Source organism: Anomalospiza imberbis, chromosome 1 (genome assembly GCF_031753505.1).
Source record: "Anomalospiza imberbis isolate Cuckoo-Finch-1a 21T00152 chromosome 1, ASM3175350v1, whole genome shotgun sequence".
Taxonomy (NCBI): Eukaryota; Metazoa; Chordata; class Aves; order Passeriformes; family Viduidae; genus Anomalospiza; species Anomalospiza imberbis.
In genome coordinates, this window is record NC_089681.1 from 117,830,157 (window position 1) to 117,856,059 (window position 25,903).

Consider the following 25,903-nt stretch of genomic DNA (forward strand, 5'->3'; position numbering starts at 1 on the left):
ATATATTCTCAAAATGGAAGGAAGGAAATTGTCACAAAATTAGGAGTTTGTCCATAATTTCTTAAATTATATGTTTTTCATGATTCCTTTATGTTCGGGATTGACAGGAGTTACACTACTGTAATAAATTTACTTTTTCCTTTTCTTTCTTCAAAGCAAAAGAAGTTAAATTTCAGTAATAAATATGGCCTCGGGGAATCTAGGATTTCATTTACACAATGGCAGTGAGTTTGCACAGTCCAAGACATCCCAGGAAAGCCATGAACAAGTCTCAAGATATCCTATTTCTCTACTGTGTATACTTCTCTATCTCATAGTAGCTTTGTTTCAAATATACTTCATTTAGAGGTTCTCATTCCTCTTAACTCAGTTTTCATCCCTAGAAATGTATCAGCAAAGTCTAGAGTCCTCTGATTGTCCTACACGCACACCCTCAACAACCCCCTGTCCTGCACATTAAGACTCACTCCATCCTAAAGAGCCTTCCCAGAGGGCAGGGAATCTTTCCATTGTTCAGGGCAGAATTAAGGCATTTGCAAGGTCAAAAAACCCCACACACCTTTGTGCTATCCCTGCTATCCCAGAATAATGCCTAAAGAAGTAATAGCTATGTCTCCTGTGGCCACATGAGATGACATAATGGGTCCTTCCAGCCCCAGAGCTGCCAGTTCCCCTGGCCCTGCCGATTCAGAGGTCTTCCTGAATTAAACATACAAGTGATTTCTGCCCTCCAAACATCACCAAAGCCATTAATCATGACCTCATGGTATTTACAAGGAGGAGAAAGAAAGAGAGTGGCAAACTTCTCTTTTAAGTTTCTTTTGTTCTTTCCAAGTATTTCTAATAGAGACACTTCTTTAGTGCCTACATGTATATACATACGTGTTATTATAGAAAGGTAAGAGGACTGATCAAAATGGATCAAATGCTGAGAAAGCTGTGCTTTCAAGTGGATGAGGTGTCAAAGCCTGCTGAGCATTTACACACTGCCAGAGCAGAGCCTGGAGCAGGGACTTGCTCAGGAGCAGAGACAGGAAGCAAAATTAATCTGGAAGGAACACATGTCTAGTGGAGTTCATAGAAAGGCTTTGTGCATGCCACAGGGCATCAATAATATACCTTTTGTTAGATATAATAAAGTCTTGGCAGACAGGTGATGACTCAGGAAGCACAAACAAATAGAGTCTCTGAAAAAGTAAGGAAAACAACTGCAGCCCGTTTCAAGTTTAAAAGAAATATTACCAAATCAAAAGCAACATCTGGCAACTGGTCTTCCCACCACCCCAATTTAATTCTTACTATGCTCCATTAGTGTTCAGCAAAGTCCAAAGACCATGAAAGACAGGCAGTTAGGAGCTCCTACCCTCAGACAGATGAGGGATCATTTGTCCCCTAAGGAAGCTTCTGAATATAGAGCAGAAACACCCTCTGTGAAGTTTCCAGAATGGAAACCAAAATATTTCTCTGAGGATATTTTTCCTCTGCTCTTGGGCTGGTAACCTGATGTGCACCTTCTCTTTTGAACTTGATTCTCTGGGCACTGGTGCGGTCGCAGCCTGTGGGGTTGCAGACAATACAGAGGGTCCCAGAGCAGCCTTGGAAGGGGCGGTTCACCTCGGAAAGCAAAGGCAGGCAAATCTGAGTCGCTCTGCATTTTGAATAAAGAAGCTACCTCATCTTAGCCAAGGGAACAGATTAGGCTGTTCAGCTTCCATCCTAAAAGTATGCTGGGCTGTGCCTTGACAAGAGGGCTCCAGAACACCATGGATGATCACGAAGAGCCTGACAATCTGTGGGCGCTGTTAGGAGCTGACACAGCGTCAACCTCGCCTGCGCTGTTGGGTCTTGAGTTGCAAAAGGGTGTGGAGATGGCAGGCAATGTGGAAAGCAGTGGTCAGTGTTGGGCGTTCTTCACCTCATAAATGCTGCTAATGCATGGTACTGCAAGCAGTGTCACACACATGAAGCCAAAGACACCATTTCTCTATGCTCTGGAGGGGGCTTTTAGAGTTTCTTAACTGAAAATGGGGCTTTTTATAGTCGTTTGAAGAAAGCAACACCCATACTGCTACTAACTTAGAGTCATCAAAAAGTACTAGGCTACTAATATATCATAGTGACATGTCTCAGTAAAGCTTTGGAGACAGAGAGAAATGCCAGTGGAAGACAGGTTTTATGGTGGTGATGTCCCTAGACCAAATCTAACCTTTGCAAAAACTGTGCTGACACCATTAAAGACACCCTAAGGATGAATTAGACTCATTACATCTTACATTACATAATGAGAGCTGTATAGGGGAATTTCTTACAGTTTTATTCCTACAGCTTCTAATATTAAATAAGATTTGTACAGCCCTAAACTTAAATTTTCTAAAGCATTTCAAGGCATACAACACCTAGATTATGTAAAACTAATTTATGAAACAGGTTTCCAAAACACAGATGCTTCACTGATATAAAACTAATTTATGAAACATGTTTCCAAAACGCAGATGCTTCAGTGTTTGGCTCAGGCAGTTTCCCCACATTTCTATCTGCTATTAAACTGCAGTTGAAGTCCTACTCAGGACAAGACTACACTTTCCATCTAGAAGTGAGGCCTAAAAGAGATAAGAACATAAAAGCTACCGAGACCTTGCGATCTCCAGAGAACAGGAATCTCTGTGACCAATGATAAAATGAGTAATTCATACACTGAAAAATCTCTTTCCAGAAAAGCAATATTTAGCTGTCTGCTCTTAGGTACCAGAAAAATTCAAGGCAAAGGACTTGTCCTTTCCACTATGGATTAAATATAGGTAAAATAGAGTATATATAACAAAGCTGAAGACTGCCTCTATGGTTGCAAGTTCTGTGCTGCTTTCAAGCCTCCAGAATAGAGCTCAGCTTGACATTGAAAATCTTTGTGGAGATTGGTCATTCTGTCAAACTTGACAGAGTCATAAATCCAAGGCACTGTGCAGCCAGGCACAGAGTTGGTTTTTTTTCCCAGGATGAGAACACATCTGAAACAACACGCTCAGACAGTATGGTATTATTTACTTACAGCTGAGCTTAGGAGATCGGGTAGCAGCCTCAGAAATTATCCCAATTATTTGAAATTGCAGTATAATGTAAGAATTCTGTCAAAAGAGAGGACTGCAATAGGCAGAGGAGGGAAAAAACTAAAATGGCTTTTTTTGTTTTTAATGAAGCAAAATGAACCAAGGCAAGCATTCAAAAATAAGTTACTGAAAACCATTTTATAAACTAGCTTTAAAATCTCTTAATAGCATTAGCTTACCTTTTGTTTTGTCTGAAGAAATATATATGAACCAATAATGTTCTCATGAGATTTCATTACTGAAAAGGCTCATTAGAAAAGGCATTAAAATACTAATTACCTCATAAACTATTTAGTTGTGTACCCACTGGGATAGTACTTATGAGTGCTCAAGCTCTTCATAGATCCAGCTAATCAATTAATGCTCATTACAATCAGAAAGAGAATGCAGACTGCAGCATGCAGGAGAAATAAATAAGTCAGAGGTTAGCAAAGAAAGTGATTTGGCTGTAATCGAGCCTTCCTTTGTAACACAACTGTTGTCTGCTATGATTTAATTTTAATCAGCCTTTTTGGTACTGCTGGTAATGTGACTCTTCTTGTCTCAAGAATCTCAGCTATTGTTATTGCTCTTCCAAGTACATAATTTATTATGGGAGATACATCAAATGCTACACGAAGATTCAAGTGGACAGGTAGGGTTTTCACTGATACCATGCTAACATTACCTGCTGGGTGTATAAAACCAGAGAGGGGCTTGGAGGTGTGTCTTGAGTGGCTTTCTGCATCAAAGAGGAGCAGCCACAGAGACATGGATGCACTGCTGGCTGTCCTGCAAAGCAAAGCCCAGCACCAGCCCCTGCCTACCCTACGCTGAGGCTTGGGAAGGGTCAGGAAATGTCTGCTGGTGAGAACTGGGCTCTCATAGCCTTTCACAAACACTATGGGGAAAGGGGTCCTGCTTTCCTGCCTGCAGAGATGACACATACGCTCCTTCACCTCAGGAGCACCAGGACTGTGGTCTGTCTCTCTTTGCTGGGTATGGTGGCCCAGTATCAGCACTGGAAGCACCTGGAGCCTGACTAGACCCTGCTGGGCTCCTCTTCTTCCCTTTTGCCTCAGCCTCTGCAAGGAGGCTCCTGGCACAGTGCTGACACCATCAGTGTGGATATGGTTCATCACTTGTGATGGTAATATCCCACTGAGAAACAAAGGATAGAGAGTGACAGGAGGCACCTCATGGCTTCAGGCAAATGCCATTTCCCAACTATGTGTTGGGAAATGGTTTCTCCTGCCCTGTGACTGTCAGGAGACTCAACAGAATCTACAGCAGATTTTTTTTTTTTAACAGATTTTATAATCTGTTTAAAGACATCCAGGACTTACTCGTTGTTCCTTATCATCTCCTTCACATCTGTAACTCAATAGAGCTTCACTTTTGCTTCAGATCTGAAAAGTCCCTGCAGGGAGATCTTACATGCTCCAGAGAAATGCATGATCATGATTTTTTCACTATGGACGGAACAAACCAAAGACAGGAGGAAGTTTAGGGCTACTTCATCCAGCTGGTCATCACCCAGGCTGCAGTGACCAGGAGCCCTAGGGAAAGTTTTCCTCCTTCACTCCTACAGGAGGAAAGAACATACTGGATGGGTACTACAAGTCATAGCTATGTTATTTGGATTTTTGTGGGTAGTATTAAAGTAGCATAATGAGTCACATATACCAGTTTTACTAAGACTAGCATAAACACATCTTGAACTTTAAGTACAGTAGAAAAGGAAGTTTTACTTTCTAAAATCTTTAAAATGAGATTAAGCTACCTTATTTTCTTATTTCTTATTTAAATGAAGGATTTCAGTATCCTTGAACAATCCCAGTAACCACAAATTTCACCAAGGGCAATTAATTTCTATTTTAATTCTCAATACTGATGTGGTTATATACTTTTTTTTCACATAAACTCTATATTACCTCTGGGAACTCTGTATGCAACAAATTCAGACATTGCTTGGATCAAGTTTCCAATCAAACTAATCCACAACTAACATGATTTAGAAGACTGACAAGCCTCAGCAAAGCCATGTAGCTGAACAAATTGCTTTTTCTTTGTGCAAATGGTAGCCACCCTAAGTGTTAGTAAGTGTACTTTGGATAACACACTTGGATTTTCAGACATTTATTTTTCTTCAGCATTCAAAAGTATTTCAGGAAAAGCTGTTTCTAAACAGAAGATAAGGTAATATGCAAATAAATAGATGGAGAAAGTTAGCCAAATAGGCCTAGATAAGATTATGCTTGCATAACAAAATTGCATGTAATGGAGGAGGAAAAAAAACCCACCGTAACCACAGGAAAGAAAAATGGACACATGCACAAACACGCGCACCTTCAAACATCTGACCAATAAACCTAGGGCTCTTCAGACTGCTGGCTCTAACGATCGCCTACCACTGCCTCTAGCTTAAATGAAGAACTCATACCCCAAGATTTTGTACACATCCATATATTAATGTTTTGGCAGTATTTTTTAATTTAATAAAATTCCTGGAAGATGAAGTTAGAGCAGTATCTGTTACAAACCTCCAAATAAATAGTTTTCTCTCTGACATAGTCACACACTACACACCAACACCAGCCTGCAGAGCAGCTGCACACATCCATTAGATGGAAAGCAGATCAGGACTTCCCCCATCCCTACCCTGGGTATCTTCTGGCTGCTTTGTTGGCAGCCAAAACAAAGTTCACGCTTAACCTCATGCTAAAGAGCCTCTGTTAACAGTCGGGGAACACAGTCCATCCTCTTCACATATATTTCTCCTGAACCACAGGCAGCACATAAAGCACACTCTAGTCAAATCCAGTAATGATGCTAGGTATTTTGGGAAGAAAAAAAAAAACCTAAAAAGTTGGCACAGTAAGGCAAATGTCATACTTCAGTGTATAGTGGGGTTCTGTCAGAAGCCAGACATATTAAAAATATTTACATAATTTAAAATAATTTGTACAGGTCTAGTAAAGTCTATTTTAGGCTTTGGGCTTTAATAAAAGTTTAAACATTTGCTAGATCCCATTGGACTTCATGTGTAACCCTGGCATTTAAGGGCAGTATTGAGGATATGCCATTACTAAACTTTTCATATTAGTATGAGTGTGAACTGAAATACCAAAATAAAAAGATAACAATATTTCTCGTGACTTGCAAACAGTCCTGGACTTTATATGTATTTCCAGATGGGAAACTAAAAATGTACTCTATGTTTGCACATGTATATTCAGAGGTGGCTTGTAGTCTAATTTAAACATTCCAGAATAATGTGACCTAAATAAAACAACATGAACCATCCATCACTTTCAAATAAATATCTGGCAATTTTTCATTATGAATCACTAGGGACAGATACCAATACTTGTCACAAAACTGCTAGTGGTTGTCTAGTATGATGAATCAATTATAAAAATCTTCTGGTATTATTCTGGGGATTAGAGAAAATAATGTATCCTTAAATATTATGTAATGAACACGTACAGGAAACTGAGTTGAAAAGTGAAGTCAGATAAAGTTCATATGAGATTCTGGAGCAGTTGTCAAAACACCAACGTGCAAGAATAAGGGGCAAATATGTATTAAATATTTAGTGTATAAAATGCTATGAATAACATTCCCACATATGCTCTGTAATCAGAATGCATGCAGTCTGCAGAACATTCTGTAAAATACAGAATATGAATTCTAAACAAAAAAAAATTAAAGCCAAAATTAAAAAAAAAAATTACCTGGCAGTATCAAATTCTGGAAGGGCCAAATCTCGCCTAAAGGAAATTTTGAAATTCAGAAGTATAAACTAGGTCCTCAGCTGATGCAAAAAACATACAACTCATTTGAAATCAACTCATCCAAGTTTACAGCTGAGGATCAGGGCTAAATTAGAAAAGTAATCTTTGACTATACTAAAATTCTTGACTCTCATATTATAAAAGTAGAGGATTATGATATTCTATATTAAATTGCTTATGGGGCTTGTCTCCTTTCTGAGCACTCATTTTTGGAAAACTAAAACAGAGAGGAGAGAAGTTGTAGTGAAAAAGTGAACGTTTGGTTTTAAATAATTTCCAGTAAACTGAACAACAAAACTGCAGGAATCTTGTCTGCTCTTTTCTATTTTACAAAAGCTTTCTTTTTTTTTTTTTTTTAAGACATAATTTTAAGACCAAGCTTTCATGAATGAAAATGTATATCATGAAGATAACAATCCTAAATTAAAGTTCTTCCCCACTGATATTGTTACTAAATGAAGAATCTGATATTTTCTTAAAGTAAGATTTGTGGAACATTTTTTTTAATATGACAAAGAGTTGGTTTCAATGTGACTTTAATATAAAAAATGGGAGGAAAAAAAAAAGGACATCTATGACTAAAAGAGGAACGTTTTGCATAAAGTGAATTCTATTCCTTAAAAACCTGATAGTTTTTTAGTCAAATCTTCATGTTAGTTCACCTTCAGCTGGTCAAAGTCCGTGTTCCCCCCACCTCTGCAATATTCCAGCAATGTACAGTATTTCACTGTCTTCTTCATAATATAAGTTCATTGAAATGAAGGGAACTATCTAAAGCAGAGTCACTTGGATGTGCTCACCTTGCCAGAGCCCGTCCTCAGCATATGAGCAACAAACGGAGTAAAGGCAACTCAGATCCCCTGAGGGGGGGCATCCCATAAAGTGAGCTGTGCAGCAGTCAGAATAAAGGGGATACAGAGTGCAGAGGACACAACTAAATGTGATGCATCCCATGCAGTCTGACTACAGAGCACATTTGGGAAGATTATTCATAGCATTTTATACACTAAAATCCCAGATAAACTCTACCGGCCAGCAATTAGCTAGTAAAAACCAGAGCTGAGCACAGTTTGCTGCATGTTTCCAGGGTGGGAGACACAGCCTGCCCCAGTTTTTAAATTACCTCCTCTGAACATAAATGAGAAGTTGCACTAATGAACATCTGGAGGACAGCATATATCCTTCCCAGCGCTGAGAAGTGTCACCGGCCATATCTGACAGAATAAACAACAAATGCTGTGAATGTTCCCTCAGACTGCACACAGCTTGTAGCAGGGTTTCAAATATGTCTGTGATCTTAGAAGGAGCTCTGCAGGGGTATTCTTTAGTCCTGGTTTGGATATGGTTGACATTATGTGAAAGTAAGTGCTCTCTTGAGATTTCAGTGAAAGCCACGATGCCAGGGAAGCTGATCTCACAAGGTTTCCATCATCTCAAATGACAGAAGTCTCAGAAGATCAGTTAATTTTTGTCATTCTGAGCCAAAATCTCATCAGTAAAGTTCAGGAAATTTCAGGGGCATTAAATCCAAACACAAAGCGCCACCTTCATAGAGATTTGAATCCTAAATTTGAGCCTGCACTCCATGTAAGCTTGAGGAGTTCTGTCTTCCCATTCTCCCACTATTCATGAAAAACCAATGTATTTCAACAATTATATTGATATTATCGATGTTAATATTAATTTTTTAAAAAAATACATAATTTTTTCTCAGACAGAAATTGTGTTTTCTGGAACTGGCAGCCAGAAATTCTTCTGTGCTTGTTTCAGCTCTTCCACTGACAAATTGTGTGGCCTCTAGTGAGTCACTTCAATTTTCTGTCTCAGTTCAACAGTTTGAAATTATTTATTTCACAGGAAGACTACCATGATTAATAAACTGCTTCATTAGCTACTGCATAGTTTTTAGAAAATACTTTTTAAGCCTGTCCATAAAGAAGAGATTTATTGCCATGAGGATTTTTCTTGCAGCTCTTGTGTCCTCAGTGGTTAAAATATGGGGTTGGTAAAGTGTGTAAAACCATCTACCCCACCCAAAGCCCATCACTTGTCATGAGATGCACTAGTATATCCCAATCAAATGCTGGGCTTAATGTGCAAACCCTGAAGCTCAAAACAATTTATATTATCTGTGGATCTTGCAAAAATCCTGGAAAATGAAAGCTGTATATATTCCAAGAAAGAGACTGAAATATATCGGTGTGAAGCAGAACTTCCCTGTAATGCAACAATGCTTTTAGTTTTACAGTTTCCTTCCCTGGCTTCACTACCATAAGTAGTGCTTGCTTTTACTTGCACCAGCGCCCACTGACATACAACTTTACACAATCAAAACCTTTTCTCTAGCTGACAGTTGGGCACTAAACAAATGACCCCTACATATACATATGTATCGGACTTCAGTTTCAAAACCTTATGACACACAAAAGCCAACAGTTCATCTGTTGGGCTAGATGATAGTTACAGCAAGCAAATACTGGGATTGTATTTCAGTTATTGCTATGGTTACAAAATCAGGGTGGACACTGGGGAGAAAAGGAGAAAGAGAAACAAATCTACAAAGACAGTAAATCCTCTGAGGAAAGAGGGTGGTGGAGAAACTGGGAGAAAGAGACAGGGTGAGGGCTGGTGGGTGGGGGAGAAAGCGAGGTCACTTTAACACCCAGCTGAATCAAGGCAAACAAAATAACAAAAATCCAAGTTCTTCTAGGGAAATAGTGCTGATAAGATCACTGCAGGATAAAGTGACACAAAGAAAGAAAAATGCAAGGAATTGTTACAACTTGTGCCTGCAAGAAGCAACGCAATTCATATGCACTCGGGAGGAGCAAGATCAGATATTCCGCACATATTCGCAGCAACTCTAAGTAACTGAACTGCCTTGCTTCTCTAGTGAACTTAATGAGCCACTGACAGCTTAAGAAGAACTAGTTCCTACCTAGTCTAGTACATAATCCAGAATTTAGGCAGGATGGGTACAAGGTCCTGTTTCAGTAAACAAACCAGAATATGCTTATCTTCACCTATCACAATAATACCTTAATCCACAGCAAGGCACACTGTCTGCAGGCAAAGCTACTGCCCAGGGAAGGTTTTAAAGCACAGATCAGGAGCACATTAAAAGTTTGGCTTTGAGGACTTTTAAACAAAAGCACAAATATAACAGGAGATACAATTTCAGAATAGTTAGTTTTGTCAACAGTCGCAGAAGCACCGTGAGTTTTAACTACACAGCAGTCCCTTCTGTGAAAACACTTCTCAGTTACTGATACAGGAAATTTCATCATGACTCTATTTTTTATTTGGAAGTTATTGCTTTGCACATTTTTTTTCTCTTGTGCTGCTTTCACTGCTTTATTGTGAAGTACAAGGTGAGCAACTGCTGTTGAAAGCTCTACAGAGATGCAACATTTTTCCCTCTTCTCAGCAGTCCAGAAGCCATGCAAAGAAAAGCCTTCTGGCCCTGAAGCAGTATGTACTGTTGTACTAAAGTGATTCTATTCCCAGACAGCTTGATGGGAAAGCATAGACTTCAAACCATTTATTTTGTTCAGCAAAGTATCTTCAGTCACAAAGTGTCAAGTATCTAAACCTAGAGTTTCAGTGGCTCTGGTCCTGCCTGGACTGCCTATGTCAGTCCCTTGCCTGAAATCAGCATGGAAACCTTGCAAACCTGGGCTCAGAGCAGGAATCCAGAGGGATGTCCTTCCCAAGGCCACCAGCTGTCCCCGCCACTGCTGTTTGGGCTGTACTCTTTGATTCCACATGCAAGTGCTGCTGCAATGGCTGAGCTGAGCACCAAAGCGGGACAGGGGTGAGAGCTTCCTCCAGCTGCTTCTCGCTTTGTGCCGGTTGCACCGTCACAGCTCACAGGCACAGAAACACACGTTATTTGTAAAACAAGGAACAGCAGAAGGCTCCATCCAAACTCGGACCATAATCTGCATCTGATGGAAGCCCTCAACCTTTGCGGCGGAGCCTTTCCCATTTGGCTGGCATGTTGTGTTCTTGCAGATAGCGAGACGTGCTTGTCTTAGAGCCATACAGAATGCAGCCAGGTCTCTGCAGACAGCCTGGCCTTTCTTCCAGGATGGAGAGCGGAGTGATGCTTGCACAGGGATTTACACAGACACCAACAGGAACCTTACCTCTAATTAAGTTGAATAAAAATTAGTGCTGATGACATTGTAACTTCTCTCCTCCTCTGCTAAAGCTGTCCAGCATTCTTAGGTATATTGGGAGGTTTGGTTATTTTACTGTAATAATTAGGAACATGCACTCTACCAAATTATTACTTTTCTTTTCTGGTTATGTTTTTAGTCTTTCACCTGACTGATACTTTCAAATTTTTTTTTTTTTTTTTTTTTTTTTTTTTTTTTTTTTTTTGCTGTTCAGTAATGCTTACAAGTCAAAAACAACAGCCCAAGGTCCTATGTGCTTCTGATACAGAAACAATTTATTTTCTTTTCTTTTCTAAAGAACCATACACATTCTGTCAGGATTACAGGCACAGTCAAGCTACACATATAACATTTAATTTAAATTTTATAAAACTACATATTAAACAAGTGGCAGACAGAAATTGTAAAAGAAAAAAATCAATAGATTAAATTGAGAACTGTATTTTTAAGTTCAATTCTTTCATTGCCAGTCTGCTTTTTATACCTTCTTTCAGAGGCCATAAATTTCTGCAGATAAAGATCAATGCCTTGCAAAATTCAGACAGAAAGGCATCAGGTCCATGGAAAAGACCTGCCTGTCACACAGGCTTCCAGTGGTTCAGTGCACACTATTTATCTTTCACTCCAGTAATCCATGCAGTATTGCACTTCCAAGTTCTAAAATCTCCAGTACTCTGAAAGTGCAAAACCAAGCTGCATGCAGGCAGTATATTCAGGCAAAGGCACCGCCAACAGTTCCAACTTCATAATACTGTCAGCCTACTGTACCACATGTTAATATGCTACATGTGTGACTCTGCATATTTTTACCATGTACACTAAAGAGGTATATGTTTCCATGTTTCCTCCTCTTTCCAGCAATATATTTTAATATAAAATCAATGTGTGTTTTTGGTGGGCAGCGTAAGAGTTTTACCCACTCAGCAGTGAATCTAAGAAGAAAGCAGTATTGATTTAGATGTTCACTCATTCATTTACTAGGGCAGTTTTAAAGCATTAGGTGATAACCTAATTGAGAGGCATACTGTGAGGGAAACTGAGATTGCTGTGATAAATTAAATCAGTTCTCAGATGTCATCTACAATACCTTAATACTTGATGGAATGTTATCCTGAAAAAAATTAAACCAGGAAGTAAGTATCTTAGGCGGCAGAGTGTGGCTTTCCATAAAGGCCGGGTGACACAAGGTGATTAAAACACATATTGCTTATTATAGAAACATTACATTAATGCCACACATAGTCTATATTTGTGTGTAGATCTGCTTGTATATCAGACAATGTATATATCTATCAGACTGGCTCCCATTTCCCACTATAAACCAATTAAGGGTATGAATCTTTTGCCATCTATCAGCTTTCTTAAAAAAACCTGGCATAACACAGCATCTCTACTGATATTTATTCACATGCATTTTACAGAGGCAAATTAAGTCACGTGTCACCGAACAGTGTTATGACTGCTGCATGCCAAACTGTGCTTGCACTGCTCATGTAGATACTGCCATGAGGCCAGAAGGATCTGGTCTCACCTCTAGGTCTCACATTTAGAGGAACCTGTCCTGCATTCTGTCACATAGGCCTCCCAAAAGTGCTGATACTCCCATGGATTTGGGCACCTGATGAATCAGGCCCAAAGTCCCCTGGACTTCTCCAGTTACTTCGGTCACTAGCTACAAGCATCTTAGATGACTCTGTCTGGTGTTGGACACATCCATTCTTCTCGGGGTGGGCCAGCCAAAGAGAACATAAGCAATGTTGAATGCACCAGCAGTAATAGCATAAGCTGAATCCAGGCAAAACTAAAATTCTTGCCTAATGCAGGACACAGTCTGATAAGGTACTAAGCACCCTCACTTTTAACTTTTAATTGTCACCAGAGTATGCGAAGTACCATGCTTTAAGTATGAGGAAAAGCGAAATAGTTAATAGTAAGAACAAACATCCCTGTAACACAGATTATTCTGATTTAAAATCCATGAGTTTGCATGTAAGAAATAATTTTGCTCTGAATATTTCCTACTTTGTATTCAGGCAGAGTATTGTTAATAGATCCATATTCCTCAAAGCAGTGGCTAAATGAAGAGGCTTTTTACATTGCATGTGTGCTCATACAGAAACAAAATATAAAATTAGAATATAGAAATATAAAATATTTTAAAAACCCCAAACCTGCATTTGAAAATAGGAAAAGTCCTGGAACTCTGAGTTATACCTCTTAAGAGTTAATGTATGCAGATTTTTTTCTACCCTTGGAAGAGTGGCAGAACTAAAGGCTCTGCTTGTTCACTACACCACATTTTGGAACAGATAGCAATTTCTTCATACATTAAAATGCCTTCATACATTAGATTTAGGGACAAAACTTGCTTACCCAGATTAAAAGGTAATTTGTATTGATATACAGTTACAGTTATTAAAGCACAGCATTCTCACCATATGCACCAATAATTTAATCTTATTCTTGAGTAGCCTCACACTACCAGTAAAAAAGAGGCAGGGGGTGTGGGGAGAGAGTAAACTACAGAACCTTTAGTCCCCAAAACAGATGCCAGTTTTGGATTTATTCAGCCAAGGAGTATTTAGCTTGGCTCAGCTACACTTGCATTGAAAAAACACTTGCCTATTCCAAAAAGTTTTTAACAAGCTCTGCTGCAGATGCTGTTGCCATTTGGCATGTCACCGTCACTGTGTGGTACAGCAGAGAGAACTCTCGACCACAGGTTTTCCTTGGCTGGCGGAGCCAGCATTTTTGGCTATCGTTCTTCTTCTGGCCAAATGGCTGCATGTTTACAGAATGTGGTTTTAGAAAGAGTGTTAACAGAGGTTGGGTTAACAGCCTAACCCAGACCAACAGTGAGGCAAAGGCATGACCTACCCAGCCTAAGAAAACAGAAGTAGAATAAACTCATATGTGTTGTTGCTCTTAACTCAGAGTCTTATATGCACCATATCTATAGACAAGTAGATATTTTTCTTTGCCTCAGGATGGATGACAACAACTTTAAAAGTTGCACCAGTCATGCAAAGTAGAAATATATAAAAATATGTGGTTGCTTAATCTTTGTTGGCTTGATTTCTTTCTCTCACTTATGACAATTTTACCTTGGCAATACGCCACTGAAAGAAGTTCAATGAAGTTACTCCTGTTTTTCACTATGATGAGATATCTTGAGAGGATAAAAACCCTACAGAGTTAAAACTAAAAACTTCTGTCTTCATATTTCCATTAGACAGCAGCAAATGGCAGTTCTGAAACTTAAAAAGACAAAACGTTTCTACACTGATAACTTGATTTCAAGGATATTAGTCCCAAATACCTCCATACGTGTGCATATAAAGCTGGGGAAAACTTACATGTGTCCACCTCTAGTTTAGTTTAACCACATTAATCCTATATCAGTAAACATGCCTGAGAAGCCTTGATCTTTTGAGATGTAGAAGTACTTTAAAAAACAATTTTGTTTTTTGTTATGACATTTGACTTGTATAAATAAATTACATTTGTCCAAATTCTGACACTTCTTTTTGATGGGAACACCTTTGTTTCATGCCAGAAAAAGAAAATATCCCATTTATAGAGAGATAGAGATAGAGATGATAGAGATAGAAATAGAGATAGAGATAGAAATAGATACAGATATTATTTGGTATGCTACTCTAACACACCATGCTCCTATCTGGAAAAAACAAGGACTATGTACACTCCCTCTGCAGCACACACTTTATACTGCACTCTTTATTAACTGACAATTTTCTTTCAAGTTGTGGAACACAGACACCATTAGAGAAACAACCAGACCATTTGCTTAAATTCTACGGATCTGCACCAAAAATCCTATTTAGCACAGTATGGATCAGATAGTTCACCCTTCAGTTCCCTCTCACCAAAAGGTCAGTTAGGACTAAGAACAATTTGAAAGTTCATAGACACAAAGGCAATTTACTACAGCATATTAAAAAAGAGTATAATGTATGACTAAGAATGAAGTAAGCAGTGTCTGGCTACATCCCCCCCCTCCCAACCCCCCCCCCCCCCCACTGTCTGGGTAACTGGTATGCAACAGCAATATGAGAAAATACAGTAATTTCGAAAAAATTTTCAAAAAATTCTCTTTTTACCATTTTGGCTTCTGAATGCATTGGGGGAACTTGAGGTGAAGCACATGGATTATTGAGGTTCGGCCCTTGCATCCCCATGATGTTGGAGTTCATTGACATTTGTCGCTCCATCTTTTAAAAGAAATAAAAAAAAGCTTTGAAAACATCTGGAGACATTTGCAAGAATTTACTCTCGGTTTCTATTTAAATGGACTCAGCTTTATTTCTTCAAGTCATGACTGGGAAAATAACAATCTGTGTCATGAATTGCATATGTGTATGCACGTAGGCGTGTGTTTCATCAGAATCAGCCCTGAAAACTCAGAGCCAATTATAAAGAAAGGGTTTCTTTAATAAACAAATGTAGCAGCCACCCAGGTTTGCACTTTTTTGTAATGATTTTCTCCCTTTCAGTATAACAACACTCAGAGTTAAGTGGTTTTAAAAGCATCACTGTATAAAATTGTAGCTTCCCCTCCCAATGCAGCCCAACTTAGCTTGTTAAAAGCATAAATAAAAATCTACAATCTCAAGCATATGGAAAATAAGTTGGCTATTTTTCCTTCCCTCGGACTGCTCAGCTGGGAAGAGTTTTCCACATGTCTTGTAAGGGAAGTTTTCATGCACTGCTGAGATAACAAAAAACAAAGCAAAATTTCTCCTGGCTGTTCAGAGCCCTTTCTGCAAGCTAGTCTCACTAGGCTGGGAGGGAGTGATACAAATAAAACCTAATGGCAGTAAATCCTCTATAAAATAATTTCCATGAGGGTATTCCCCAAAAAAAGACAAACCCCACACACTGCTAGGCCTTGTAAGGGGTGGTAAAGCAGGGTTATGGTGCTGCTTCCAGACAGAGCTGAGCACCCCACCTTGCTTGGAGCCAGTCTGCTGAATCTTTGGTTCTTACAAAAAAGACACTTTTGGGTCCTTCTGAGCAATCCAAGTAGGGGAGCTATTTTTTTGTGCCCTGTGGTGAAGTGTTGTCTCCCACCCTCAATGATGCCTGCAAGAATGGGTGCTGGGCTTTGGGGAAACGCGAGTACCCCGATGTCCCCTGGCGGAGAAAAGCTGCCAAGGCCCTTTTTTCATTTCTCCATGGGGTGGGAGCAGCTCCCACTGCCATCTCCCCTGCAGCCCTTTCAGGAGTGCTGTTGGGCAGGACGAGCAGCCAGTGCTGACAAGGTCTGTCTCGCCTCCACGCTCATCCCTCCAGGGCTCGCAGCCAGAGCACACCTGCTTGTCTGCAAGTGAGGCTGCCCAAAGGGCTCCCCGGCAGCAGACTGAAGCCACTGAACTTACACTGTTGCTGGATGTTTGTTGCATTTCAGGCTCCTTGGGAATCATGCCATAAAAAAAACTTCCCACAATGATATGTCTTATGTTTTTTTTTTTTTGTTAAACTTCCTGATCGATATTCCAGAAGAGCCTTATTGACAAGTTAATAATTAATAACTTATTCAAGATTGCTCAAACAGCAGCCAAACCTGAATCTTTGTATCTCTGTGGAGTGTTCCCCTTGATCCAGCAAAGCTAGAACAAGCAGTGCTTTTCTCCCTGCCATGGTCAATTGCTCTCAGGTTTGCCTTGCAAACTGAACACATTGAAATCTAGCAAAAACGTCTTTCTCCATCACTTTTCCCCATGTCATCCTTAGTTTTTTCCACCCCTAACCTACCCAAATGTCTTCTACTGAAAAGGTTAAAAGATTTAAATAATTTAAAATTTGAAGTCACAGGTGTAAAGCAACCCTTTGGCTTCTATAAGCTGGGAAATACTCCTGTCCTTCCAGAAATAATGAAAGATGAGCAGCAATTGTTACCTAGTTCTCAATAAGTGCAAGTTAACAGGCCAGAAAAGTAAATAGCATTTTTTTCTTCCAAAGTGGTTATCTCCCACAGAAGAGGATCACTTAGAGTTCACTGACATAAATTATGTACATTGCTTTTCCATTTTTTTCCTGAATTCAGAAATTTTTTTTGTTCCAATACAGACATACTGATCTCATTTACATGAACAAGTATGAGAATCACAATTTGTAGTCTCGTGTAAACTGCTTCTAATCACTCTCACACCAATCAGCATGCTATTAACTTAATCAGAAATACTCTAGTCTAAGGTGAAGCACCAAAGAAGGTCCCGCTTCCTTATTACACTGGGTTTTTACAAAACCCAGAAGACTTTCATCTCTGCTTAGATTGAATCTAACACAACACAACTTTCCACCCTGCAAAAAAAGCCAAGTAAGAAAACTTACAGGCATGAGTACAGCAGAAGATCCTGGCATGGTAGGGTTGGGCAAGGTGCCGGGCATAGAGGCAGGCATAGGCTGTCTTTGTCGGTTGTGTAGGTGCAGTAGTGAAGACAGAGAACCTGGGACAGGCCTAGAAGAAAGGAAAAGAAAAGAAAGCTGTCATGGACTGTGAAGACCAAAACAAGCCTTACTCTGCCATTGGTAGGCACAGGCAGCTCCAGACAAGCACGCACAGATAAACCAATCCAGGATTTGTCCTTTCCTGCATAAATCGGTGGAACATAAAGTTTTCAAGAAGAAGATGAATCACCTTCCTTATTCTCCTTATCAGTTAAAGCTCCAGCATAGTTCATCTGATATAACATGAATGTAAACCTATCAGCAGGTCTCAGTCTGAGCACCTCTGCACAGCATAGTGGCTAGCAAAGGATGGTACAAAAAGATTTTCTACAGACAAAACAGAAAAATCAGCTGGCATGAGTACACTGCTGTAAGTTTAGCCCTCAGGAACAAAAATATCCGGATGATAGTTTTTCAGACTATGACAGAAAATTAACCACTCTTAAATTAATTTTGAAATTGTATCACCTGTAAATAAGTCGCTCTAAAATGAGTATTTCAAATCACTCTTGATAATCTCTCCTGTGAAAATCTACCAAGCCTTTGTTCCAAAACAATATCACTAATTTTACCACTTAGCACACCATCAGGACATAAAAAATGGGAAAAAAAAAAGTAGAAATAAAATTAGGAAAATTACATTCAGATTAAGCAGTTTATGAAAGCAAAATGCATGGACTACAGAAAAGCAGAGTGAATTATTTTGGCAAAAGGGGTTCAAAAGATTTAGAAGGATATTTTTAAGTACAGCACAGGGAAAGCTGCATGTGAGAAAGCAGGCCCACTCACAAAGAAGAATCATAAAATTAATGGATTAAACAATGCTTGGACTACACTTTGGAAAAAGCCTTTAAGAATGTGCCCTTGGGAATTATATCAGCATTTTTTGTTGTTTTGGGGTTTTTTTAGTTTTGAAGAAAGTGTGAGTTGCTTGAAGTTTCAGGTGAGTGTAATTTGCTATCTTTTCAAGCTTTCAAAAACCCTGAAAATAGTTTTCACATATAGTGCCTCAACAAACACTGACAGTACAAGTAGGTGTGTTAAGTTCTCAGACAACAGGAAGCTTTTCTGTATAGCACATGGTTTAGATTTTTTAGTGGGAAGGAGAGTTGCCCCTAAAGGTACGAGATGAACTGGAGAAGAGGGTGCATCATCTGGGAGTTTGAAGAGCCTCTGCAGGGGCTATCATGGCAAAAGTCTAAGATGTTTAGAGCCTCAAAACATCACAGTTGATTTAAAGCCTTGGTAGAAGTATCCTTTGCTTCAGTGATCAATCCACAGCTAGCCATAAAAGCCTCAAAATTGGGCTGACCTGGTCAGGGGGAGCAGAGTCATAACCCTAGAGGAGCAAGAGGTAAGACTATCCTGCTTGGTCTGAACTGTGTCACACCAAATGATGGGGTTTTGCCCCCCCAATTGCAAGTGGTACTGGCAGCCATGAATACATACAACCCTCCTCTAACTTTAGCTGTCACTTCCAGCTATCAAATATTGTGCAAAAAGCCCAAAGGCTGTGAGCAATGGGACTCACAGATATCCAGTTTGGAGGACACCATATCCAGGGTCCCAAACTGTAGGTGCCTGTCTGTTGGCAAAACCACCTTCTTCTGACATACAAGTCTCCTTCTCTTTTGCCAAGACTTTAAACCACCTAATCCCCTTTTCTTTAAAACTCCCCAGTATTTCCCATCCTTGGACTTGCAGTCCTTCAACACTCATGTCCTCAACCCCGTTTCCCTAGAAACGTTTCTATCCCAACAAATGCCACCTTAAAATCCTTGCCCTGACAATTCCCTCATACTGAGACACTCTGCTCCTCCCACCCTTCTGCCCTCAGCTGCCCTCTTTTAGCAGCTGCACACAACTGAACCCATCCTTTTGTCTTGGCTCTCTGTGGACAGAAAAAGCCTGTGTTTGAAGGATGTTTTAAAAATCCTCCCAGACACATACAGTACTTATTCAGAAGGGGAAGAAAGAAGCCCAAAAATAACAACAAACGTATCTCAGATACAGACAAGGAGCTCTTCCTATTCTTCCCTTGTTATCTGCTGATGGAGGAATGTGATGTACTTACATCTTCATATCACCTTAAAAAAACTCAAGACAACATTTTCCAAATGTGTGGTGTAATACTGTTAGAGAGTGCAGTAAGTTCTGTGAGGGAGCATGATTGAATTTCTGAGGTACACAGCTCTACTGTCAGCTCAGCACATGGGCTGAGCCTGGGGTGCCACAGAAGTGGCATAAGTGGAATGGATGCAGTTCAGGAAAATGAACTCAGCAAATATACTCAAAGTACACAGACCCTGACCCATTCTACTGTCCACTTAAACTCAGCTGCTCCGTGTACCAGCACTCATTCACACATGAGGACTTGACAAATCAATAGGACAGGGTCAAAATAGTGTGAAAAGCCGATTCAATGTTCTTTTGAAAAGAAAAAAGTGAGGAGATACTGGGTTCAATGTGAGGAGGAGATCTCAGTTTGGTTTTTGGAGGCTGTGGTGACCCCTACAAGCATGGTCCACTTCCCACTGGCCCATACTCACGAGAACTACTGCCCTGCAGAGCAGATGACAACAAACTCAAACAGGTCTTCTCTACCTCAAGCTTTAAGGTTCGTGTGCCAGACAGAAGGGCTGGCGCCCCAAGTTGGCACATTTGAGGGGCAGAACAGAGTGTGCTGCAATGCTGGCTGGGGACACCCCATGGGGTTCCCTCCCAGACAGTGGGTGGGAGGAGTGGGCAGGAAAGGAGAAAGTACTGGTGCACTCTCCTGCCTGGCCTGGAATGAGACTGAGGTGTGCACCCACCTGCCCACTCTGAAGCCCACTCTGCCCACCAGCTCAGATGTGTGGGAACTTAGATCTAGGGAAAAGAATATATGGGAATTGCACTGGCCAGAATCACACATTCAATAAAAATACCACTTGAGTTTTCAGTGGGGTCAAGGTAAAAAAACACCGTGAAAAGAGCCCCCCACACCTTTATTCATTCTGAGAGTGCCTTAAATACAGACCCTTTGTACAATTCACCAGTTTCCTAATAAGCTTAGGTGTTAGGCTGTTTGACAGAAACTTATTTTGGCCTGACCTATACAATTTGTGCAAGTGATTCTCAAGGGACTGCATGGTTAGGGTTTTGCTTATATGTTCCAGAGCCAAAAAAAATTTCAAAAATTGCTTTAATGAGTTTGGGAATATGTGGCATGGGCACAAGGGAATTATTGGTATTTATTAAAATGGCAAAGAAGCTTCCTTGCTGTCCCCAGTTTTACCTTTAACACTGATTCATTTTAGGGGAAAGCACCTACTTTACACTTCGCTAGAGGAAAAAAAAATCTTCAGTTCTTCAGGTATTTTTTTCTTACTACACTCCTGCTAGTCTGTTCCCAAGTCTGCTTTTTAAAAGAGGTGCAGAGCAGTCAAAGAAGACTTGCACTTCAAGGTTGAGCCTCTTTGTTGAAAAGCCTGCAGTGCTCCTACCATCAGTAAAAGTGCTACATAATGCACTCTGGATTCCCCCCTCCCATATCAGGGAAACTGACATTGGCCATGACTCATGGATACCTCCATTGCTCCTACACTGAATACAGGTTGTGGATTTAGCACGTGCTCCTGCACACTCACTCTCACAGAGCTCAGGTAATGTGTATGGCACAGAACCATACAGGCTGAGATACTGAATTTGTCTAAGACATCTCTTCCAAGGACAACATAATCTCTTTTGTTGTTGCTTTCTATCTGGCAGCAAAGAAAGTCAGTGAGAGTTTATACTTGTTATTTTTTGGTGGACATATTGAATCTGCTCCTCTGTAAATGCTGAGGATGTACTGCCTGCAGCCTGTCAATCAATATTGCTGACTGGGAGGTTTTCATTCCTTGGCACCTGTGTTGCTAAATAAATAGGGCTGTTGGGCAAACAGCCCACAGATAAAGGACATGTAAGATAGAGAACTGGCAGATGCTCAACCTCACTGAAAATCTGGCTACCCGTGAAATATTTCCAAAATTTAGGAATTTTTATTGTGTTCCAGCAGAAGCCTGCTGTTGAACATGATGGGGTCTCAGCCAGCATTTGTATGCTGTCTCTTTGGGCGTACGTGGCCTGGATAGTCGGCATTACGGTGGCTTACTAAAATACCTCACGTTAGCCAAGCTGCTGTAACTGACCATGTTGGCTCTTCTTCCTCTGCATGGTCGTGCTAACACCATGAGTCACCTTTATTAACATTTAAACAGATGGGTGGTACCCTGCTAAGCCATGGTGACTCGATCATGTTCCATCATATGACTCTACCCAATGATTAAAGATAACTCCTCTAATGCAATCAAATATCTAGGATATATACTTCAGTGTCTGCCTCCTTGATTAATACCAAATGCGCTGACGGATATGATGCCTGATGACCAAACACTACAGTCATCTATTAAAGGACTAGGTTTCCCTTAACTTGAAGTCTTCAAGGACAATTTGGGCAGATGACAATTTGTTGCTGAGGTCTCATGAGAGTAGGTTCCTACTGACCTAGTCCATTTGGGGCTATGTGATGCTATTTAAAGTATCACTGCAGAATGTTTTCTACTATGGTAAAGCACTCCAGGTCAGTGGGTATTACTGTGACCTCTCTCCTGCTCCTTATGCCCCTGCATGTAACATTCATGCAAGGTCATCAAGAATACCTACATCACAACCCCATTTTGTGCCACTTCGGCTAGCTCTGGTGTGGAAAAAGTTTAGCCAGAAATATACTGAGTTGCACCGGAGTAAAGGAACTCATCTCTTGACTTTCCATAGCTTTCAGACCAAGCCAGCTCACACCAGAGCATCCCACATGTGGCTGGTTGTGCTGTGGAAATTTGCCCTGTCAGCTCAGCACTAGCTGAGGGATTTCTGTACCACACTGCTGTTACACAACACACTTGATCAGACTTTCACCATTTATATCTATATGTATAAACATGCATGTATCTACATATTTATTACAACAGTGCCTAGAAGCCTTGGTTTAAAATAGTGAGGTGGCTGAGGTTCTGCCCCAAAAAGCTTGGAAATGAAGGAAAAATGAGGGAAAGTGAGTAGAAGCAATAGGGAGACAGAGGTGAATAAGGCAGCAATGATATCGTTATGATCAATGCAATGAGGAGCAATCACTGCATGCCAGCAGCCTGGATCTTTCAAGAGATGTCAGTATGTGCATGTGGTTTGGGTGGCTTTCAGGCTTAAGCCCCCAAGTAGCCTACCATACTGAGAATAAGCACAGCTGGCTGCAGTCTATCCTCTGAAAGTCTCATTGACAGCCAGGTACTGTCACAATTAAACTTTTCATTGCAGAAAGTAAGTTCCCTGGAGCATGTGTTTCCACAGACCAGCTGCAAGCTGCTTTTACAGCAGCTACTGCAGCCAGAGTGCCTGGCCCAAGTGCTGTCCTGGGCCTTCAATATTTGAATAATTCAGTCAGAGGCAAAGACATGGAGGGGATGTTTTAATCTGGAAATGTGTTCTGACTGGAAGGGCTGCCTCATTTACTGCCTGTCTGCTGGTTTTTGATCCACACTGCTATTATTTAAACCTATCAATTTAACTAGGGCTTTCCATATTTGCGATCCATTATTTCTCACCCTCAAAGTAGGGCACTTGTGTCTAGCTTCAATTTATCTATTTCTTGTTCAGAGGAGGAAAGAAAAAATAAACACAAGGGAAAGCAACAGCAAAGCATGATACCAGTACTTGGAATACCTTGCATAGTTGCAAGGGACCTCACCTGACCTGCTGTATGCCATGTTTAATGATGTTTTAATCACATCACCACCAGAGAGCCAAGCTTTCCAAGAAGTGGGAGGTTTGTGTCACCAAAATTTTTCAGGGAGTCAAACCATATTCAGGGGAAAAGAAAACTGGCACCTAGAATTCATGGCTCCCTGCCAACCTAGTAAAGATCCTTGCTTGTATTTCTCAGATAATTCAGACATCTGCATGATGTGGGCAGATTATTATTATCAGTAGCAGACATTTATACTGTGGTGGTGCCCAAAGGTCCCAGTTGGGACTGGGACCCCGTTGAGCCTGGCACTGTAAAAACACAGATAAGAGACAATTCATATGGAGCGTGTTTACATTCTAGGGACACAAACCAGATGAAAAGTAGAAGACAGAGATAGAACACACAAGCAAATAAATATGCTAAAGAATTGGAGACAGTTTAGAGGCACAACTCTGGTTGCCTTTTTGTTTCTTTGTATGTTTTTTTATTTAACTGATATGCTCAGAAATGACAGGACCAAGGAAGTTTGCAAGAAGAAGGGAGTAGCCAAGACTGAGACACAAGAAGGGCAACACTGGGGAGGGAAAATTGTGGCTCATAACTTAGAGTGTTTGGGAAGCATCCAGAAAAAGTTATGCTTTCTGTAGAGATTTTTAAATTAGGTGTGCATGTATCATGTATCATATATCTTTTACCTTTAGGTATTTTCCCAGTGTTGGACAAGAAGAGATTTCTGCCAGAAAAAGAGAAACCAGCTGATGGTAAAAAAACTGGCATAGTGAAAGTGATGCTTGACACTGTAATGAGAAACTGGAGGACTGAGACAAGATAAGGCTAAGCTTCAAAAAGTCTTAAAGACAAGAAGCTTGATTCAGAAGTGAAGGGAAAGCCCATGTAAGTGTCTCAGAAGAGCTGGCACAATTAAGGTAACAAGCTGTACATTGGCACAGAGGAAGAAGGAATTCAGCAACAAGCATTACAAAAGAAGCAAGATGCAGCATGCAGATATGAAATGATACAGAACAGAAGTCAAAAGCAAATAAAGAGGTGTTATTTCTCAATTCAAATGTCCCTCAATGTCACCTGGGGAGAAGCTGTTCGTTGGAAACAAAGCAACTCCATGAGAAATGTATTCTTGATCACTTGTTCTAATACACAAGGACAGAACATCCAAATGAAGGGAAAGAATAAGTGAAACAAATAAAAAAACAACCAAAAGAACCAGTCAGAGAATGGATATATACATATATATATATAGAGAGAGAGAGAGTAAAATATTGTTATCCTGTGGAAAAATGCCTTCAAAATGTATTAAGAACTCTGTACTTTTCACCTGAGCTTGTAGCAGAAAAGCCCCACAAATCAGCAGCCCCATCATGTATTTAGTGGGCCAAAGTCTATTTAAAGGTTTAGTCATTATAAATCTTGCCTTTAGAAACTCCAGTTCTGCGAATGCCACCTATATTTCCTGAACACATGTTTAAGGAACCTCTGCAAATTCAGCACAAGGACCAGCAGGTCCTTGGAAGCCTCACAAAACCCATTAACATTTGACTTTTGGCTCTTACAGGTCTTGGAAACTGCTGGTTTCAATCTTTCTTTCCCTCTAAATATTTCACTGGGTCTTATTGCGTGACCCATTACAAGAAAAATAAGAAAAGCTAGAATGGTTTCTTAGACTTTAACCTCCTTGGAGAAGTTTATGTTCTGTACAGTGTTATGCACACAGCTGGAACTCACAAATGATATGTGAAGGATAATGGCATAGTTAAAGCAAAACAGGGAAACACTGCAAAAGGCAACTTCAAGGATTATAAAGAACTAGCCCATATAAAAACACATTCTTGCATTAAAATAAGAAAAAAGAGAAGAGGGATAAACCAAAAAAACTGCAATATAAATATGATTTGATCATAAAAGCAAGCAAAGATGTCAAACTGATTCCACTGCCACCACAGTCTCTCAGCTCAGACAGAACCAAGCTTAGTTCTTCAGGAAAACAAATGATTTTGCAGCCCCACAAATAAAGGTGTATCATTTTTCATTGAAAAAATAGGTAGCTATAACACACAAATACATCAAATGGCAGCTGACTTAAAACCAGGAATAATAACGGCAATAAGGCTTACATAAACACTTTTTAACATGACCATTCTTTTTAAAATCTGGGCTTAAGATTCCAGCCTGACAAGCAAAATCAAGAAAATTTGAAAATCTGAGGCTTGTTGAGAAAAATATCAATGGGTTAATCAGCTGGAAAGAAACCTACCCAGCATCTGGGTAAAGTGACAACCGAACACCAAGTAACTCTTCTGCCAGGTTTGGGCTGTCTAAAGGTGCTGGAGCCCTCATTCACTCAAGTGACTCCTTTCACACATGTTACAGCAGTGCAAATGGATTTTATTTGACCTTCACAACTTTGCATCTGAAAGGCATAATAGGTTGCAAAAAAGATGGAGAAAAAGCACTTTTTTTAAGAGTTAGCTCCCTCCTAAAAGGCTGAGGATGTCTTCAGAGACCTCTCACTGATTGCTCAGTATTAACTGATTCCTATACTGGAAACGAGGTAAAACAAATTTCTCAAAATTGTCTTTCTATTTAATGTTA

General features: G+C 40.1%; 1 protein-coding gene across 7 annotated transcripts in view; it reads right to left on the reverse strand.

Annotated features, from left to right (window-relative positions):
* Positions 1-25,903, reverse strand: part of CREB5 (cAMP responsive element binding protein 5) — a 258,154-nt gene that overhangs the window by 54,517 nt on the left and 177,734 nt on the right. For all 7 annotated transcript variants that reach the window (XR_011004819.1, XM_068208031.1, XM_068208039.1 and 4 more), the window contains 2 exons: positions 17,416-17,542; positions 15,183-15,293 (listed from right to left, as the gene is read on the reverse strand). Coding sequence is in view for 6 of the 7 variants with exons in the window: in XM_068208031.1 (XP_068064132.1) it covers positions 15,183-15,293; positions 17,416-17,542 (238 nt within the window). In the remaining variant the exon portion in view is untranslated. The remainder of the gene's footprint in view (positions 1-15,182; positions 15,294-17,415; positions 17,543-25,903) is intronic.